This window comes from Pollicipes pollicipes, unplaced genomic scaffold, assembly GCF_011947565.3.
Source record: "Pollicipes pollicipes isolate AB1234 unplaced genomic scaffold, Ppol_2.1 Scaffold_7261;HRSCAF=8764_pilon_pilon_pilon, whole genome shotgun sequence".
NCBI lineage: Eukaryota > Metazoa > Arthropoda > Thecostraca > Pollicipedomorpha > Pollicipedidae > Pollicipes > Pollicipes pollicipes.
The window spans coordinates 21,718,740-21,740,587 of record NW_023597054.1 but is presented as its reverse complement, the minus strand read 5'-3'; the positions used below and the strand labels follow the sequence as shown (position 1 = coordinate 21,740,587).

General features: G+C 51.7%; 1 protein-coding gene across 1 annotated transcript; it reads right to left on the bottom strand.

Moving 5' to 3' along the window:
• Window positions 1–11,565: 11,565 nt before the first annotated feature.
• Window positions 11,566–13,259, bottom strand: LOC119111175 (glycoprotein 3-alpha-L-fucosyltransferase A). Its single transcript, XM_037235000.1, has 3 exons — window positions 13,160–13,259; window positions 12,721–12,898; window positions 11,566–12,639 (listed from the first exon to the last, which is right to left on the bottom strand). Exons 1-3 carry the CDS (start codon window positions 13,257–13,259, stop codon window positions 12,108–12,110), a joined length of 810 nt encoding a protein of 269 aa, XP_037090895.1. The 3' UTR covers window positions 11,566–12,107.
• Between the last annotated feature and the right edge of the window lie 8,589 nt (window positions 13,260–21,848).

Here is a 21,848-nt window from a genome sequence, read left to right as displayed (position 1 = left end):
AATGAAAAACAAATATTACGGCCCTCGCTTTCAGAACTGTTATCGCAAACACAGGCACATAGCTATGGCAGAAATGACGATGCGACCACGCCATTTAGAGAGAGATTTCAAAAATATTGAGATATAATCGATGACATAATTGTGAAATTTACAACAACAAAAAAATTGCACAATTTCCAGTCATAGCGTGCGCTCATTGGCGTACGATGACGTAATCAAACAATGACATAATGAGGAGCATATTAACTGATAAGTAAAATTTCGTTATTTAGGGAAGCTTTTCAGCTTTAAGAGCACACCGATAGTTAAGTGAGCTTTTTCCATCATATCTGCTACTTGCCTAGACATCTTCAAATCTGGAGCATTCCTTTTCATGCTGAATATGAGCACAACTTGTGAATGAATGTTACCTTTACAGCAATCGCTCATGACGCACACCAAAACGGTATTGCACAGAAGTCAGCAGCTGCATTGGTATTAGTTGCCAAGGGACATTGGATCCACTAGCTATTGACCCTGTCATGAACTTTCGTAACTCTCTGTGTACCATTGCCTCAGTCGTATGGGTACGAGAGGTTCCACGTCCTACGAAAGGCCTTGCTGGTGAAAGAACTAATCAATGTGAAAATTTGCTCATACAGAGCTGAAGCTGCTCGTAACTATGACGTGTTATGATAAACCCTATCATTTTAAGCTGTTGAAGACATTTTCCACGTCAGGCCCTCATGAATGGGGCAAACTATATATCTATGCAGTGTGCATATCGAACCACAGTCGCACGTCTACTTACTAAATTCTAAATTTTACACAGCAGAGAAGAGCAGCCCGTACAGCGCGGACGGAAGCCGAGGTTGTTGCACGGGTTGCGCTGAGAAATGGACCACGTCTTCCGCAAACCTCCCGCGGAAATACGCTTTAGACACGCTGTGACATCGAACGATTGCTGTAATCGTAAATGACCGTTGGGAAGGCAGTCGGTTTGGCCCCACACAGACGAAAAACAAAGACAAAATTTCTGATGGAGAGGCTTTCCGCAGGCCGGCGGCGTTTCCTGCGACAATGGTCATGTTGTGGTGCTGCCCGGCGCACCGTGACCTAACGGTGCTCTCTGAACGCTTCGGCATTCGTGGGCGCGCATGGAGGACAGATTTGTGTGGCTGTTGAGCCCCGCGAAGTGGTTTATTTTGTTGCTACGGCCGTTTGGTCCGCGGCGTCAAGGCCGCCGGCCCGCCGCCGCGTTACGCTGGGGTGGCGTGGGCGGCGAGACTGCAGACGCCGGCCGTGTCGTCAGCAGCGTATTCATCTGCACTGGATATGGGCTGGTGTTGGAATATGTGACCAGCCGCAGCTGTTGCATCCTCGGGTATGGAGACTGGGTATGGCTAGGAGACGTACTGACAAACGTCCCGAGGCTCACTTTATGGGAAAGAACGACTTAGTAGCACTTGAAAACGTGAAATGAAAAACCCGTGTGATACATTCATCATATGAATGCCGCGGGGCATTCTCACGGTGACGTCACCGTGGGATTGCCAGGCTTAGTCTCGACCATGTTCCGACAGCCCTGGTTTCAGTGTAGACCTGAGAAAATATTGAAATGTGAACAGCGAAAATAAAGACCGTGTGAATGCGTGCGCACACTCAGGCACTGCACTATGTGGAGGTACGACCTCGTGTTGTTTCCCGGACGCATTATGCAGAAGCCCGTAGACACCATTTGCTTTTTTATCTTGTGTCTCCTCATGCTACATTTTGGCCGAGCCCTAAGCGAACAGATAAGACAACGAACAATCCCGCTTACATAATGCGGTGGCACACGCTTAGTTCTTCCGAGAACGGACGGTCTCTGCCGGCGGCTGCTGCGGTCTGATCCGCTGTTAGTCAGTTTTGGTGGCCACAGTTAGCAAGCCGATAAGCTTTTCGACCGTCGCTGTGAGTTCCTAACGCCTGATTAAAGGCCGATGTGGTGGTGATTTTTCTGAGCGCTGCGTGTGAGCAAGCCATCGTTTGTAGAAATATCGGGTGCATTTCCGCTGAAAATTCATTACTTTAAACACGCTTTTTCATCGCACCTCCTACGCAAATACTAATTGGGATCACAACAGCGCTGAAATCACACTGACAGTGCCGCTGTTGGCAGTGGTGCAGCGCCTCATAGCACAGCACAAAATGCCGCTGCCCGCAACACAGACCGCGCGCGGGTACCCCCACCGCAAGCAGAAGTGGCGCGCGGTGAGGCGGCGCGGCGCGTCAGCTGACTGGGCCGCAGCTGACTGAGGATGTCCGTGCCCTGCCTGCCTAGCGTAGATAACCTTGGAAGCGCGAGCGCTATAGTTTGCCGGCCGGCCAAGTCACTCTAAAAGCGAGGAATCGCGTCAGGAGGGCATCACCTCCAACATGCACGGTTATAACTCTTATCAAGTCTGAGAACACAAAGGTGTAAAATCGTGTGAAAGAAACGTGAGCTGCTTAGTCACCAGGTGACGTATTTTGGAACAAATGCGGCTTGCAATGACGCCAGCACACTATTACCGTTTTTCATAAGACAAGATCTAGCACAACTAAACCCACACATCCGCAGATCCAGCTGCCTACGTGACCTGAATAGTACACTTCCCAATTAGGACGGCTCCGGGGAGGGACGGCTTCGGGTCACAGACGGACGAGTTCACTGCCTGACCCGCATGGGAAATGCGGCTGCTGGCTGTCAGCATCGATGCACGCAAGGTATTCAACTGGGAGACGGGGACACATGCGTGGAGACGGACACGTGCGCGCGAGCTGGGTCTTGCGCAGACCAAGTTGGTCAACTGTCCTTCCTAAGGTGTACAGAACTGCGGCCAACCGCCCGCTCCGCGCTACGTCAACTTGAAGTTCCAAGCAAGTCAGGTTTTCATTCTAGAAGTTTAGAACAACGTCGTGTGACATCGATGAAAATAGATGAATGGACGCGCACGCGCACGCACTCGTGTAAGGAGGTCAGTTAGACTCCGCGAAGGGTTTTCCGGTACTGATTTTCCAGTAAAACTTCGGAGTGCCGCGCCGTTACCGCACCAGGCTTGGTTTTTTTGTACGGCAGTGAAAAGCCGATCTTTTGGTATATATAATTTAGATATACCTCGTCAAGCGCTCACAGATAGCGAGTCAAAGACAGACCAGGGTTTTGAGTGAAGGCAATCCTAGGCAATCGTGCGATATGACGCGACTACCCAGTGTTAGACGAAGTATTGCGACTTTAAAATGGTTTCTTAGACGACCAGACAATGACACAACTGAAACGAGGGTTGCGACTGATTTCATTGGCATTGGTTCAGGTATGAAAGTCGGATCAAGGTCAGTACCAGCCCACCCTCTTACTGAAGAGCTCTTCTATGGGATAGCTTTTTTAATGCTGATTTTGAGTTCCTGGATCGCAATGACATCGCAAGGTATCTTTCTTTGACTGCATGAAGGTCAGGGATGCTAATGACCTACAATGACTTTGATCACATTTGGCTTAGAGGAGCATGCTGTCTAGGGACTGTACATTCAGATGCACAAATAATCTCGAAGATCTTTGGTCGCTGTACCTTATGAAGGCAAACAAAGGTCACTGAATTGATATGAACATGAGTGACATTTTGCTTACAAGATGCATTTAGCTTAAAGGTCATTGCGCGAGGACGTCTGAGGTCACTTCGGACAGCGGTCTGGAGTTTGACTTTTTGCCGTATTTAACCTGATGGTCAATACCTAAGGACGTCAAAATTGGACAAAAGTGAATGCCAACAAAACCCTGCATAACCTGGGATTTGGTGCATACAGCTTTCTTTGCTTTTGAGATCTCGGGGGAAAATCGAAGCCCCCACCCGACCGCATCGCATTCAACCGCCCGCCCGAATGTGTGTTAAATGACGCTGATGGCATGATATAAGGCCAGTGCTGCAAATAAGCGGTCTGTGAAGACACATGATGAATACATGCACATTGGCTGCTTCAAACCGCGAGCAATCTCAACCAAAGACACGTGACATCAAAGAAGACAAGCCTTATTTAAAACACTTCCCAATATACCTTGAGTTTGTCCGTGCACACAAATGTTCAACCACAGCGAAAATGATATGCCGTATGTCATAAATAATAGGCCGTAAAACAGTTCCCAAAATAGCTCCGCCGTGCCTTGAGTCCGCCATTGCCCGTACCCACAATGTTCAACTATATCGAAAATAACGAGCTGTGTATTGCATCTAAAAATAAAAGTTCAATAACAGCCAAAATCTTTTAGCAATAAAAGTATCTTTTTCAGCTTTTGTTCTCTCGTTTGTGGAAGCCCAATGAAAAAGTCAAATATCAACTCATCGGAGCGGGGAAGGGATAAGAGCTCAGCTACGGTAACGAGTTATGGTCATACTAAATGTTTTTTTTTTAACTCAGGGCTGAAATAGCGCCGCATACTGCAATTGATATCACAGTTGAACTACAGGGTGACCCCGAAAGGACACCATACGTTTGTTTGGGCACGAGCACTAGATGTTCGCTACACAACAGGATAGCTGAGAGCAGCTTATTGATCTTACCGTCTTGAACGACCGCCGCGGATACCATCGCACGAGCATCAAAGACTTTATGAAGCGTTTTGGGTTGAGGACAGCGTTGAGAACCTCCTCCGATGACGTTGTGCGTGAAAACGTGCAAACTGGTCTGCTAAAGGCAGTGGAGAGCCCACATCCATCATCTTTAAAACCCCACGAAGTCAATCAGGAAAATCACGAGTGCGGTGCAAATAATTTCCAAGAAGCCCGTGGACTAACATGAGAGTATTGGTTTATCAAACACTACTCGAGAGTGACAAGGCTGGAAAGGCTTTGTTTTTCTTGGAACAGTGAGGTTATCTAGTGCTCTAATCGCATTTTGGAGCCAGCACCAGTAGTCACCTGACGCACCAAGCAAGGCACTGGTACTGCACACGTACCAGGGCTCCCAGGTACTGCACACGTACCAGGGCTCCCAGGTACTGCACACGTACCAGGGCTCCCAGGTACTGCACACGTACCAGGGCTCCCAGGTACTGCACACGTACCAGGGCTCCCAGGTACTGCACACGTACCAGGGCTCCCAGGTACTGCACACGTACCAGGGCTCCCAGGTACTGCACACGTACCAGGGCTCCCAGGTACTGCACACGTACCAGGGCTCCCAGGTACTGCACACGTACCAGGGCTCCCAGGTACTGCACATGTACCAGGGCTCCCAGGTACTGCACACGTACCAGGGCTCCCAGGTACTGCACACGCACCAAACGCGAAGAGATGAGCTGTTCACCGCTGCGTATGTAACTCGAAAGCCAGTCGTCATGAAACGGGGCACTGGTGCACCGACAAACACTCCTGAAGCAGAAATAACCACGATTGCTGGCGGATTTTTTTAAACACTGAGCTACATAGTACGAACGAAAGTTTTAGCCAGTGCAACGGCACTTTCCGTGAGCTGATTGGTGAGTTGGCAGTAACAGTGGAGTGCAAGGGTCAAGTCGCGAAGATAGCGGTTTGATTATGGATGTGAAGAGTCTATCCGATGCTGGGTATAGATAGGATGTTCAAACTTCGACTAGGTTGGGATGAAGCGTTTGATGCCAAAACCATTCAGGGAAAGGAGCATACTGTGCATCAAGTATTGAATGAGTTACAGAACAAGCAGCGTGACCTGTTTTCAGAGAGATTGGGAATGGTCAGATATACGGAGGCGCAGGTGGAGCCGGGATCGCGGCCGATATTTTTCAAGAGCCGGCTGGTCTTGTTTGCCATGCGCGACCAGGTGACCAAGGAGCCGAAGCGTCAGGTGCAAGAAGGTGAGCTGTAACTGGCAGAGCAGAGTGGCTGGGCAGCATCACTAGTTCTGGTTCGTCAGTCAGGAGGCAGCGTGAGAGTATGTTCTGATTACAAGGTCACCGCAAATTTATGTGTCATAGGACAGGCGTAAAGTTTACCCACCGCCGATGAAGCATTCAGCACGTTGGCTGACACAGAATCGTTTTCCAAGCTCGACATAGCGTACAAACAACTTCCACTGGCGCCAAAGAGCCAGATCTTGCCAGCCATGAACACGCCATTAGGGCCCATTGTTGCGCTTCGGGCTGAAAGCATCGCCAAATGTGTGACAGCAAACGACGGATCCGGTTTTGAGAGGCTTGAGTGGCGTGACGTGTCACCCAGATGCTGTCCTAGCGTCAGGGTGGAGATAGGGAGCACAGGGCGCATCTGGAGGCGGTCATGCAGCGGCTGCAAGATTTCGGTCTCCGTTTCGGGAAAAAGGAATGCTAGTTCTTCAGAGAGAAGACCGTCTACCTGGAGGAGATGTTCAAGGATGGTTCCAGACCACGGACGGCAGAGTGAAAAGAACTGTATCCATGCCCGAGCCAAGAAAACAGCTGCTCACTTCTTTTGGTCTGATGACATCCAACGCGAAATTTGTGCGGAGCCCGTCGTCAGTTTTGAGACCATTATGTGATTTGACCCCCCTGGGAACAAATTATGTCTTGACAGGGAATGCCACCACAGTTTTGTTCGAGCAACATTAACTTTGACTGGTGTCGACGAACTTGCTCCTTATGACGTGGACAGGTCATTGAAGATGAACTGTGACGCCTCGTCACGAGGAGTGGGAGTGTCCATGCTCACTCGAAGTGGGGGTGCACATCTGCACATTGAAGATGAACTGTGACGCCTCGTCACGAGGAGTGGGAGTGTCCATGCTCACTCGAAGTGGGGGTGCACATCTGCACATCCCTGGGTGTTCCCCGGGCTATGTGAGAGTTCATGTGGATTTTGAGTTTCATCAAGGTAAAACTTACTTGGTGCTCATGGAAGGGTTTTCGAAATGGCCTGAGGTAGGAGGAATACATGGATCAACAGCTGTACGAACTGTAGAGGCCTTAACCAAGATATTCGCCACGCATTGATTTCCCAGGACTTTGACGTCTCATAATCGTCCTTTTTTCATGTCGGAGGAATTCAAGAAATATCTGCAGTTTTCAGGTACCTTCCATTGCCTTACACCACCATCATCTAGCCCCCAACGGGCGGACTTGTCAATGGTCAGAACATTCAATCGCTTTTGAAGTTGGATTCTGGTGCGGTACAGAGTACAGTGCTTGGCCACTGGGAGAACACGTGCAGAGTTAATGCTTGGGAGGTCGCCTTGCCCCAGGTCTTCACTTCTCAATCCTTCTGTGTCCCTGCGGGCGTGGGATTCTACAGATTTTTGTGTACTCACAAAACTCGTTCGAGGTGACGCGATACTGCTGAGAGCCGTGCGGCCGGTCTCTTCCGTCAAGTGGCGCCGGGCGACCGTGGTCTCACGTGCTGGCCCGCTAGTTTACGAGGCTTGCACAGACGACAAAACCAGACGCTCACATCTGCGCCATCCGCTTGCGAGTGAACCGGGGAGCTTTCCCGGGAGCTTTCCCAGGACCAAGCTCCGAACCGACATGCCCCGACGATCGGCTCCAAACCGCAACTGCGCAAACTGAGTCAATGCCGAAGATGTTGTTACCAGAATACTTTCTCAGCCCGCGGTCCGCGTGCGACTCGGTGCCGCTGTCAGAGGATGCGGTAACTGCTTCAGATGCCGTGCGGCTTCGTGACGCAGGTGATGTACCGGTGCTGGTCAGAATGACTGAGGCAAAAGCTGTTGTATAGGGGAAAAAGTGATGTGTATGCTGGTCTGCGCGCGCGACCGGTGCATGTGTGACTGAGTGCGCCTCTGCCGAGTTGAAATCCCGTGTGACCTGACCGAGGTGGCCGGACAGCAGCATGTGACCCGAGCTGCTGTTCGCGGGCGGGTCAGGTCGGTAGCGGTTGTGGCAGCAGGATCGGGCAATTGGTTCGACGATGTGTCCACGTGGTGCTGTTGCAAATGTATCAACATTATTGGTGTAAATATGTCACTGAATGGAATATTCAGCAAGTGTCTACTCATCAATAATGGCCCTCGTGTGATAGGTTTTCGCAATAAGTTGCCCACCAATTAACATGTGACAGGGTAAGCCATGGTTAATACCTGACAACGTACCTAGAACACAAATTAAAACATTACGAGCAATCTAATTGATGACAAACAGTTCGCAAAGGATTGTTCCTATCATTGCTAGACACTGAACTGGTTTTGCAAACGCTTCAGATATCTGCGCCTGTTACCGTGTTTTGTTTTATTGCCGCGTGATTAATGCTGGTGAATCTTAAACAATGCACTGGAGGTCGAAACTGAAATCAGTGACGTCTGTCTATGTTGCCGGGTAGCTTCAAATGAGTTATACGGAAGAAGTCAAGAAAAGTGTGCTACAAGTAGCCTATCCCACCTGAGAAATGAAGAAGACTCAAACATTTCAACAACTTGCAATTGCGAAAGTTCTTGACGAAAATGTGCGCTAGATTACAGTGGTGTTCGTCCCCACCACACTGTTTTTTCTGCCTCCCACGATCGTCACTGTCATGATTCATCAATGGGTGGTGACGAGCTACAGCTACATCATGCTGGATAAATCATTTTTCTGTGACATTTAATTAACCAAACAAAGGAGATGATAAGCATTCTGTTGAACCGTGAAGTTTTCATTCGTTAATGTAGTTAGCCAAGCACGAATGCAATCCGATCAGGCAACATTACTTCCCCGAAACAATAGTTCAACATCTAATGAATATGCCTTTTTTCTCTCGCGAGCGCATCGCTTGCTCCGAATCTTTGCTTCAAGAGTTGGTGCAGGTCTAGTTCTCGCATTCGTTCCATGGCCTTTCCTAAAATGCAAACTTTATCAGGATAGCATGCACGCAGTTCGCAGTCTGCGTTTTTTGAAGCAGATGACCTTTCCAATATTGGAAAAACGCATAAGCTATGAACAAAAATTACATAGATCAAAGTGCAACAAGTCTACGTGCATCTATGATGACTATGCCAACAGGAAAAACTTAAATGGGGGCTACCGATAGCGCCGTGGTTAAGCGGCGCATCTGGGATGCCAAAGGAACGGTGTTCGATTCTCAGTGGTTCCCGCCGTTCTTGCCAGGTTTAGAGGCAAGCGACGCCATGTAGTTATCTGAGTGACTTGTAAAGCCCCAATGACATGGGAACTGAAATTGATTTCGCAGCATAGCAGAGCTGAGAAGTGGCGCAACCGTTTCAATAATTCAGTCGCGCTAAAATGACATGTTTCTAGCTTTGTTGTACAGGCTTCATGGACCGCGAAGGCCACGTCCCATGTCGGCGTTACGATTTGAAACTCAGGTGCTTAGCAAACCGGGCAACGAGTCAGATTGCCGTAATATATTCTGTTGGGCTAGTCAGGCCAGAAAACACATAAAGACGATATTTGAGGTCGGACACATTTTGTTTGAAAGGTAGCCGCGCGTAATGGTATCTGGGCATGCCCAGCGCTTGCATGCATGGATGCACGTATGCAATCTAAAAAACTTCCATGAAATAGCTCTTACGGATTCGCGCCCAGTACATGATGCCAAGACAAAATAGAAAAGTTTATCGCCAGATTCCTATGCAATCAAACACCAAACCAAGTACACGCATGCTGTCAGAAGCACTAAACCTACAATGTATACGACCATAAGCATTGCAAACGTGCAAAGGTAAAATAGCATGCAAGCATTAATGTACATCAGCCACAAGATCATCACATCTCACATCTCCGCCCAGCCCTTACGGCTGCCATCCCGTCCTCGCTCTCGGTACGCTTAAAGACTGACAGTGAGTGGCACTCAGCTGACACGCGCTCGGGTGGGGGGCGGGGAAATTGACCCACCGCCCGAAGGGTTTTCCAGAATGGTTTCCGAACGACGCGACGTAGCCGCGCCAAATTTTCCATAGCTATAGAAAATTGAATTGCGGATCGTTTGGCGTCAACAATTCAGATGCACCTTGCGAGGTCGCTGACCTATGGCAGGTCAAATTCAGACTATGGTTTCAGTGGAGGCAATTTCTAGCGAATCCTTCAATCTGATTCAACAACGGAGTGTTAGACGAAGCCGTACCTCTCTGAGATGCTTTCGTAGGCAACATAACAGTTGAATAAGTAAATTACATTGACCTAAGGTCAGGTATGAATGTCACACCAAGGTCAAAACCGACCTGTTTTGTTACCCTAGGGCTTGCTGTATGGGATAGCTTCTGGTGCTCATTTCGAATGCATTGATAGCAGGAACCGCATTATACATCACCCATGGACTTCTTAGAGGAACCTGAAACGTTGACCTAAGTGAGTTCACGTACAGATCAACACACCCTGTAAATTTGGTGTCTCTAGCTTTCTTAGTTCTGGAGGTCTTAATGGGGGAGGGGTCAAATTGCCCCCCCCCCCCACCCCACCCGAGCAAAGGGTATCTAGCTGGCCACCCGGGCGCGTGTTAATCCGACCGGCAGCCCATTCCACGGGGACGACGCTCCGTATCAAAAGCCCCTTGGTGAGCTCGCCAGCCGGTGTTTTGGCAGCTCCAACCGTCTTGCTTCGGCGAAGCGAGTGGACCAGCGAGATCCCGAGGACCTGGCGGTAAACATGTTGTGCAATGCGGAGCCGTTCTGACAGTTTAAGCCTTATGGACTTTGGTAACGCCCCGCACCTCGACCGACCGCTCCACTCAGTCCGTCCCAGACCCTGGAGAGCCGGACCGGTCCTGTCCTGACGCCGTGTCCCTGTCACCATCTTAGCGGCAACATTTATAGCATTTTGAATCCTGTACAGTTTATTTTTGGCAGCCCCTCCCCATATTGAAAGGCAATGCAGATCGTCAGGGAATACGTGGGTTTTGATCAGAAGCTTTGATGTGTCCCGAGTGAAGTGAATGTTTCAAACTGACCTAGTGACGCCTTATTGTTACAGCCAGTCAGAATGCTTATATGCAGCTTGTGGGAGTAATCAAATTTGCTGCGATGTGCCATATTTGTCTGATGATGATTTTATCAGCGTGTGTTGCCCAGCCAGACATGACTGGACTGGATTCAGAAGTTTAAAAAGCCTGCCTGACGGACAGATTGGATTCTAGAAAGCCAGACCTGACTGGATCGGACTGTAAAAAAATTATTCGCGAAGTATTCTGCTACCCTGGATGCTTCCTTCTTTGGAATTCTCCCTGTAGAGCTACCTTCAGAGCAAAGTGTGCCAGGGATGTCCTAAGAGCCACCAAGAACTCAAGCGGGCAGAACAGCGGAAGATCAAGAGGATCTCGGCGGAGACCTGCGCCCGGGTGATGGAGGTGCAGAAGAACGCGGCTCTTCACGGCAAACGAAAGCGCCCATCTAGAGTGTGTCCTGCAACTGGCATAACTAGTATGCTGTAAGAGATAAAAGGTAGGGAATCTGCCCGGCCTCGCCCGGTAGGACAAGACGAGTTCCAATGAGCAGCTGCCAGTGTGGTGCAGGTGTCACATGCGGACACATCAGCATATTTGAGCCTCGCTCGTAGACGTGCATATGGGCTATATGAGCGCGTCTCTTTTAGACCTTCTGAACGGAAAGAACTCCTGGTGACTGTGTTTGTATTGCTTCGTAAAGAAGCTCACGCCTCACAGCAATGATATCTCCTACCACCGTGGAGGTCAAGTTATATTATCGCAGTTTGAAACCGGACAAGCACCAAATATCACTGTGCACTGAGACCAATTGTAAAACAATCTACCACTCAACACCGAACTGCAGGCAAATCGCACACGTTCGTCACCTGTCAGAGGGTGCGTTCGAAGCAGAGGGTGCTAGGTCATGTAATTCTGGGCACCTTCGCCGCCGCCGCACGCATTCCGAGCAATTCCAAGACCAAACGGAATGACATCACCATAACAACAGCTCTCGGCTGGCTTGTCTTTCCGAGCTCCTCGACCTATCGAGGAGTTTCCGTCCCCGACCTACGCCTCTGAACCTCTGAACTGCTGACCGGACAGTTCATGCTCCGGCTGAGCTGGACCGGCCGCCACTCGCCTCTTTGCCCAGTCGCCACGGGCGGCCACACATGCTGTTCAGGAAGCACAGACTGCCTCACCATGTCCTCAGTAGACACAGACTACTTCCACATGCATTCAGGAACACAGACTGCTTCCACATGTCCTCAGGAGGTACTCCGACGCCAGCTCGCCTCATGACGCGGGGGCGGTGGCGTCGCCGGCCGGCGCCGGTTCGCAGCGGCCCCGCTCGTACCACCAGCGGTGCAGCTGTTCGCCGCCGTGCGCCGGGAACGCCGAGCTATTGGCGCCCAGTCTGTGCAGCCGCGTGCACACTTCGCATGCCCAGTCGGCGGGCAGCACCTCGTGCGTGCCCTGCCAGCGACGGTAGGCGCTCAGCTGGTCGTCGCTGAGCCCGGTGAGGTGGCGCGCCAGCGCCTCGGGCCCCGAGAACGCCGCCGCGTCAATGAAGGAGTGCGGCGGCGCCAGACGGCGGTAATCGGCCGCGCCGCGCACCACCGGCACCATACCGTGCCGCAGCGCCTGGTGCAGCGGCGACGACACGAAGTCGACGCAGTGCGCCGCCTCCAGCGCCAGGTAGAAGGTGTAGTTGCCACGGAAGCGCGCGAAGCACTGCGCGGCCGAGCCGCAGCTGACGTTGGCGCATGGCCCGAGCACGTCCACGTCCATGTGGCGGCGCAGCTCGCGCACGTAGTGCTCGCGGCGGCTGGACGTGGCGCACAACTGCGGCCGGAACACGGCGCGGCGGGCGGCGGATGCGGCGGCGACGACCGGCCGGCGCCGGGACCTCGGCCGCGACACCACGCGGCCGTACGTCAGCGGCACGTCCGAGTCACGCCGGTAGCTGACCGTCCAGTTGAAGACGCGGTCGTAGCGGCGGAGCTCGGGCGCACGGCGGCGCGCGGCCACCGGCGGGTCGAGCGCAAGCAGCGCCCACAGCTGGCTGGCGGGCCGCTCGTCCGCGCCTGGCGGCGGCATGCGGTGCAGGTCAGCCACCGAGAACAGCACTAACGCCGCCTCATCCAGCCGCTGCTCCTGGTTGCTGAACGAGCAGCGGAAGCGGCAATCGCGCAGCCGCGGCACGCTGAACAGGCGCGCCCAGTTGTCGAAGCGGTCCCAGAGCGGCGTCCAGAACAGCACGAGCGGCCGGCGCGTGGCCGCCGCTGCCGCGCGTGTCTGCGCCAGCGGCGAGCGCAGCGCAGGCCCGTGATTAGCCGCCAGGTGACTTGACGACGAGTGCTGGATGAACAGCAGGAAGAGCGCAGTCGTCGCCAGGTAGAGCAGCAGCAGCGCCGATATGAACCGGTAGCTGTTGTTGGACGCCATACCGGCGCTGTGCGGGCAGCGGTGCTGCACCAGCTCCGTCACGTGCAGCCCGCTCGCCGTCGCGCCCAGGACCGCGGTCCACTGCACGCGGCCGTCTATCGCGCCGGCACGACCCCCCGGCGCTCGCGCTGAAGTTTGATCTCTAGGTGTTTAGATAGGAGGTTCAGGGGTCAGCTGATAGCTGCGGCTCGGCGAGGCACCCGACGTTGGGGTTAGTGGATCAGCTGCTTGGTCGGCTGACGGGATGCATGCGGGACGGCTGGCTGCAGTTGTAAGCGGCGCCGCGCGATGCAGTCGACTAAACTAGGAGAACACACAAACCAAATGCATGAAAACAAAATGTATGACCGGTGGCGAAGTTAAATATGTCAGCTTTTCCCCAGCAAAGTTTAGTTTGCGTGAGATTCGGTCACTGGCCATTGTGTCCGTGGACGGTGAACGTGTCGGGAAGTAACCGCCGGCTGGAAACCTAGCCAGCACGAGAGAATTTGACTGCGCCGTCCGTGGTCGCGTGAATGGAAGCTGAGAAGTGTGCATGCGTATATGTAACAGGCATGATGAAAAAGTTTGCATAGCGAAGTGCACTTCGTACCTGCATGTCCGACCCATCTGACCACTCACATTCCGCGGCGAATGCCCCGGTCAGCGACGGAAGCGCGCTTTCTGTACTGTGTGGTGCCAACCGCATAAAACATGCCATCGCTTATCAGCATGGCACTTGAATGGCCGTAACCCTGAAAGGAGCGACACTTCTCGCTGACGATCCCGCGTTTGGTGTGCAGGAAAAACGGTATCAGTCACAGCGTAATACATGTCTTTTCCCCAAGCGTGAGGAGGGCAATAGGCCATATTTCGAAGGCGGCCAATCTTTATAACCTGACAGCGCGACTTGAACGACGTAAACACTCGAACCTGTTCGCAAGAGGCACCTCTTGTAAACTATCGTCTCGGTCGCTGACGCAGACAAAAATTGACATGTTTTCTCTCGGCCCGGGCGAATCGGGGCTCAAAGACAGGGGCGCGCTGTGGTGTCGCCGGTAGGGTGGGAAAGGATAGGAGGCTCACGCAGCCGCCGCCGCTGGAGGGGGGAGGGGAGGGACAGCTTTCCTATTCTGCTGCAAAGCGTGCGACGGCTGGCGGCCGCCGGCGGCGGGATGGACCATTTCATCTCGACAGCGGCTTTACGGCTGGAGCCGGCAGGTTTTTGTGTGCCGGCGAGACTCGACAGGGATTGCCAACGCATCAGCGACCAGCGGCGGGCGCCAGTCTCGGGATGGGACGGTGGGTACAGGTTTGTGCTCGGCACACATTTGCGTTTTTCGAATTGATTTTGACCAAAGCGTTTTTAGAATCGAAACTCGAACCGGAATCAGGGCCATTTTTAAACGGCGAGCTGAATCAATTTTTGATTTATGGCGTTCTCTTTTCTTGCTTTTGGTTCTTTCTTACAAAAAAACTAGAGGTAAAACACAAATGGAATCAAAACGATTCGAGTAAGTAAAGTGGCGGTATTGCATGTCTCCCAAAACTTGGGCATCCGTTCAGTTACGTCATTAGCGTCTATACTTAGCTTAAGATCCGAGGGGTCTTAATCTAGCTATATAAAAAAACATTTTGATTTTTGCGGAATGTTGCGCGATGTGTAAGGGTGCTGTAGGTAATATTGGCTCCAAGAAATACTTGAAATCTCGGCGATCTAATTTGCCCACAGTGGCCCCTCTAATCAAAGCTCGCCTTAAAACCCTCAAACCTCCAAGACCACAACAATGCTAAGGCGCAGATGAATGGAGCGAATGCATTAATTCTTTACAATTGTCCCATACCAACGGAGAATGAAAAGTTTGAGCAATGTTCAGAACTATTAATTAGCGTTCACAAGTGACATCAACGACAGTGTTGCAGATTTCTAGCTGCTAGCATGATACATTAGTGACGACCTCCCTCATGCCAATCCTTCTCGCGAGTCATGCGAAGGAAAATCTTGACAGTCTATAGCTCCTGCTTGTCAGTTAATTACAACCACCAACACTCACTCCACATCACGATGTCCATGTACAAATCCAACAGCAGATTTACGTCTACAGGCGTTTGAGCATACATGGTAACGAATGGTTCGCCTTATATAGTAGCTCCAATCGAAAACAAGGGATGGCCACGTGCTGAGAAATTCTGTGATTACCAACAGTGACAAGCGGGTATGGCATCGTGCGATGGGCTGCTAAGCGAGTCATAGGGTATGGGGTCGATCACCTTGCAATTCCGGAGCTATCTGATGGCTCCGACGCACCAGATGACGCACAATGTGGTGAGTGATCTGTTTACTAGGTGCCTGAGCTTGAACGGAGACGAGTCTAGTAGCTGCACATAACCCACCCACCGGCGGCTGACTGATGCTATAACGCGCCACCCTATCGAGGATGAGCCACTCGGGCGATGGGTCCATCTAATGCAATGCGACGTTTTTGTTGCACCGCAGCGTTAGAACCTTTCGATGAAATTTGGAATAAATGTTTAAAATTTTAATCGTTCCCATTTTGGTCTAGGTGGAATATACGCAATTTGAATGCAAGATGTAAGACGTCGCACTATATTTACAGAACGCAGACTGATGCAACAACAGAACATGTCAATAATATATCCGAAAATATGACAAATCGCCGTCGTCATTCGCCGTCGTCATTGAGGTTTACGACGCACTCAGCTACTCAGGCTTTATGGCATCGCCTACCTCTCACCCGGACAGGAAGGGCGGACACAGAGTGGAATCAAACTCCGTACCTCTGGTTTCCCAGACGTGCACCTTATCCACTGCACTACCGGTAACCCCTGAATATGATAAGTAGTATATTACACGTCCACTGCGACTACATGCCTCATTACAGTACATTTGGAAATTTCTATTATGCTGAAAAGTTATTCGGCATACGGTGCCTCACACTTCTTGTTCTGTCCACTGATGGTGCTGCCGCAGTGTTGGAGAACTTGACGTTTCCCGGTATAATGTATACCAGGAGATTTTGTACTCCAGGGTTGTGACTAGGTAAAATGAAATATTTTGTACTGCATCATGATACAACAAGAACAGGTTTTGGAAAAACTCATTTTACCTAATTGTGCCAGGAGAAAATAAAACCAGAAAGTGCAACAGCTTGGGTCTTGCTGTTTCCATCAGGAGCCATGTATTTTTGCAAGAGCACAAACCTTGCACCCACCAGACTAATATGTCCAAAAGCAAGCAGCCTGTGTCGCCACCTCGGTATATGATAAATCATGTACGGAAATGTGAAATATAACGCGTGTGAATGTTGAATTGCATCGCCTTTGAACAATGCCGGGAAATGAGAAACGAGTACCAGAATCGCACCGGTCTGTAGATTGGCAAAGCTCTCACTTCCTATGCCCTACGCAGGCTAACTCAAACTTGAACATGACTTAACCTACCATTGACCACGAACCGCATTAAATGTCAAGGACGCAATGAACATTCATAGAACACCGCACGCCCAATCATCTACCGCAGACGGCCGCCTACCCACGCGCCACCACTGTGTCGTAGCAATGCAAGTAAGAGAATCACTCGCAATTCAGGGTCGGAAACGTCTCAGCTATTCAGAGGCTTCCGCCTGCCCTGCAGTTCAGGCTGGGGGTTAAACATAGCAAAACTCTCAAACTAGTTTTAATTAATCGCCTCCTCGTGACTGATTTGTCAAGAGCATAAATATTCTGCTCGCGCTCATGCCTTGAATAAATTGGTAAACGTTTGGAGGGAAGCTGTATAGAGATGGGCATCACGATTATGAAGGACTTATTTTTACTCATCCAGAACCCCCATGTGGTTGGATTTTTGACCACCTCCTGGAATCCGGAGTACAAAAATGTTACGGCAGCTGTGGATTTCAACCAAGTTAAATTTGTCACTTGAAGGTGTAAAATTGAACCTGGAAATTCAGGCTTTACAAAAGTGCTACTTTAAGTCGAAAAATGTTGCTATAAATAGCCCCCAGAAATGTTCGGAGGGAGCCATCTCACTCCGCGCAAAAACACTAGGACACCAGAGTAACATGAACCCATTACTCTGGCCCCGCAAATTAAGGAGAGGTATTTATTAGGACAAAAACATCAATTAATTACAACATAAATTATCATATTCTGCAATGATATCGGTTAGAGCGCATCAAAATCCATCAGTACCTTGCATTATCCTCCGGAGTCAGCGGAGTGACTGACTCCGATCCCCTTTGGCCGGTCTGAACGGGTCTGTCATACATTGTACTTGCGCTGGCTCGGTAAATCGGTCAGGAGTGCTGCCTGTCTCTATTGCTCGAGCGGGACGTGCAGGACCTCGTGTGTTGACCGGGAGTGGGAAGGTGGAGGACACGAATGTTTAACTGTTTTTAAAACCAGTCAGCTGGTGGAGCGTGAGTAGCGCGACGTGATGGAGCGTGAGTAGCGTGACGTGATGGAGCGTGAGTAGCGCGACGTGATGGAGCGTGAGTAGCGCGACGTGATGGAGCGTGAGTAGCGTGACGTGATGGAGCGTGAGTAGCGCGACGTGATGGAGCGTGAGTAGCGTGACGCGATGGAGCGTGAGTAGCGTGACGTGATGGAGCGTGAGTAGCGTGACGTGGTGGAGCGTGAGTAGCGTGACGTGATGGAGTGTGAGTAGCGTGACGTGATGGAGCGTGAGTAGCGTGACGTGATGGAGCGTGAGTAGCGTGACGTGATGGAGCGTGAGTAGCGCGATCGTGGTGGAGCATGAGTAGGTGACCGTCTGTGGGATGTTCATTTGCATTTCTTGTGTACCATTTTTGTCTGGCTGAACGTATCGTTTCCCCCCCCCCCCCTTTGGAGGGTGTATAAGCCCGGTGTGTAGCCACTCTTCATTTTGGAGATTGTATAAGCCCGATGCGCAATTACCCTCCGTTTTGGGGGGTGTATACACAGAGCCTTTTATGAATTGCAAACCAATGTATATGCACATGCTTCATAGTGCAGAGCATGAAACTGTGTCATTTCAGTGTGTCATGTTTAATACTGATATTCACTCTCATTTAAAGTGTTTTTACAGGAAGTGCTGTATATGAACAGTGGCGCTTTTGTTGAGTGCCACTCATTGTACTATTTCTCTCAAAGATGACCTAAATAAAGCTGTAATGACCTGCAGCACTTGGATAATTTCGTACTCAACTATAGAAAATTTGTACCCCGCTACCAGGAACATTTCTGGAATTTCCAACATTGGTGCTGCGGAGCCCACAACTGGTGGCTCTTCCAATTATTTTCTGGCCGGCAGTTCTCTGTCTGCTTCAGAGGTAGGAGCAGATGAGGTGGCCGTCCGTTCGGTCGGGCACTTCCACAAAACCAACGTGGCTCACATCGGCAGGCCCATGGCGTCGATTCGAGACTGGTCCAGAAAAGAGACCGGCAGACTGGTGTTTAGGTCTGGCGTGGAGACAGCTTGCGGCACAGCCTCCAAGTCTGGGAAGAATTCGGCGAGGCTGTCTCTCAGCTGTTTGAGAGCCTCGCATGCCTCCTCGTGGTCTTTTAACGATGTTTACGCCAGGAGGTCCTTAAGGCACCCGGCACAGACTTCTGGCAGAGGCGCGGGCGGTGGTGGAGGCACCGCCAGCAGTGTCCGGTAGGTGTTTGGCTTCAAGCACATTGGTCTGGGCTTGCCCTGAAGGCCCTAGCATGGATTTTGTAGCATCGTCTTTTATAACATTTTTTTGTAATGTTTTGTGACCAGTGGTGAAACGAACCGAAGTTAGGGAACGTTGTAACGAGCCGAAGGCTTGAAAAACCACCTTGTAAAAGGTTTTCGAGCAAACGAACAGAAATAGAAACGGAAGTATGTGGGCCGACTGACCAGCAGTCTCGCTGACAGACGTGTGGATCGACAGACCGGCAGACCCCTGGAAGGCCTGTGGACGGACTGACCGACAGGCCTACTGGCAGACCCGCTGACCAATGAACCAGCAGACCCCGTGGCAGACCTACAGACCGACTGAACGGCAGGCCCACTGGCAGACCTGCAAACCGACTCAACAGCAAGTCCGGTTAGGGGGAATGTCGCCGCTGGAGCCCTCGTCCTCGAACACAGGCGCACGAGAGAACGAAAGACGGTAAGAAACATAACAGTCGTCCAGACATCTCATGGATAGCCTCGCGTCAGCCGTCGAGCTCATGCTCCGTTTGCGTCCGCGCTCCGCACGCTGACAAGAAGGCCCTCAGGCTTGCATTGCCATATGTCACCGATGTAATCGACGCAGCCATTTACAAGGCGTGTGCCATCTAGGAATTGCCACATCTCAGGGACAGGGACACCGCCGTTTCAGACGCCAAGACCGAGCGCCGCCAGGGGTCCATAGTCCGGCCAAGTGCCGCCGGAGGTCCATAGTCCGGCCAAGTGCCGTCAGAGGTCCATACCTGGGCCGAGCGCCGCCAGAGGTTCATACCTCGGCCGAGCGCCGCCAGAGGTCCATACCTCGGCCGAACGCCGCCAAAGGTCCACAGCCCGGCCGAGTGCCGTCAGAGGTCCATACCTCGGCCGAACGCCGCCAGAGGTCCATACCTCGGCCGAACGCCGCCAGAGGTCCATAGCCCGGCCGAGTGCCGTCAGAGGTCCATACCTCAGCCGAACGCCGCCAGAGGTCCATACCTCGGCCGAACGCCGCCAGAGGTCCATAGCCCGGCCGAGTGCCGTCAGAGGTCCATACCTCGACCGAGCGCCGCCAGAGGTCCATAGTCCGGCCGAGTGCCGTCAGAGGCCCATAGCTCGGCCGAACGCCGCCAGAGGTCCATAGCCGGCCGAGTGCCGTCAGAGGTCCATAGCTCGGCCGAACGCCGCCAGAGGTCCTTAGCCCGGCCGAGTGCCGCCAGAGGTCCAGACCTCAACCGAGAGCCGCCAGAGGTCCATAGTCCGGCCGAGTGCTGTCAGAAGTCCATAGCCCGGCCGATTGCCACCAGAGCTCCATAGCCCGGCGAGTGCCGTCAGCGGTAACGTCGGCAGAGGCGCGCCGCCAGACAAGGCCGCACTATCAGCAGGTGCCGCGTCGCCTGTTGCGCCCCTTCTTGGTCTGGGCCGTTGTGTAGCCCTTGAACCGTCGGGCAAACCTTTACCGTCACCGCTGTCAAGTGGCAGCACCACTATTGGTGCCGAGGCGTCGGTGAGCCCTACGCGCAGACGCCGTAGCAGCAGGAACCGAGCACAGAGCAAAAGGTCAGGTGACACGGTGAGACGCTCTCGACCAGGGATCGGACTCTCGGAACCTCCCCCGCGCGCAATCAGCACCGAGAATTGCCCAAATGCTTTTTCACTTGCATTCAGCACGGTCCCACCACTCCGTAACACGGCTGAAGGTCCGGCACGCGGTGAGTTCGCAGACAATGCTCGAATGTGAGCAGTCAAGATAAACTGTACCCTCAACCCTGCCTCCGTTCCGGAAAACTGAACTCAGCGGATGACCTCACACCACACGAGGAACCAGACAGCGACGCAACCATCCGCTTCCCAGCTCCGTCCTGCGCATTGTGACCAGTGTGTTCCACCCTTACGCAGCCCCGGTATGTCCCTCCGAAAACGCCGTGCCAACCTGCCCCCTCCCCTCCCACGTCGCTCGTAGCTGCCGACCACCTCAGAGCAGCAACAGCACAGCACCCGCCCTGTTTGTCCACATCCACCTGGCCCCACACATTGCTCTTGTTACAGGCAATTTGACTGACCGAGGTTGGCCGTCCCCGTCGACACTGCGGCACCCGGCCCTCCACCGCCGTGGCAGGCGCTCTGGTAAGCCTCCTGTTTTGTCTTGCGCTGACCCTGGTCCCGTTTATGTCAAATGACGCAGTGTGCTGTAGCCTCGGACATAGCCTCAGTCGGTGGTAAGCCGACCCCACAGTCAGCAGCCGCAAGTATTTCATTACCAATTGTTACCACGGTAAAGCATCAAAGTGTTCACAGAGACGCGATAGGTATTTTGTATTTTACAAGCTGTAAGAACATACCGCAGACTTCAAGCGCCTACACAAACGTTTACAGACCACGAGATGCCTCCTGCTACAGCTGGTTAGCCTGCCACATAATAAAATGTGTTCATAACAAACGTGTTCATGATGTTTACATAACACAATGATGTTATTCGCTCATTATCAATATTGTTATGAACATGTTCGTTAACGTGCTCATAAGATGTGTTCCATCTGTCTATGCTGGTCACAAACCCATGCATATAAAAAACTGAACGGGGAATTAAAAAAGTAGATGCGAATCAATGATCTCGCTAGCATTATACAACCACATATTTGGGATAGGAAGTGTGGCATACGCTTTAACTCGTGCTTCTATATTCTGCAAATATGTGCTGGTGCTCGTACTCGTACGCATAACCTTACCAAATGCTGTGCTTATCCAAGCCGATATATCTTTCGGTTTGAATTTACCCGGGTCACGAATGGGTCTGCTGTTAGCTGACAAGTGAATAATTACACGGTATGTCTAATAATATCAAATGCGTGCGTTTAGCACAAAATATACATTATATATAACAAGGAGATGGTAAAGTGCGGCGAACTTCCCCTCTTCTCCACCGTGAA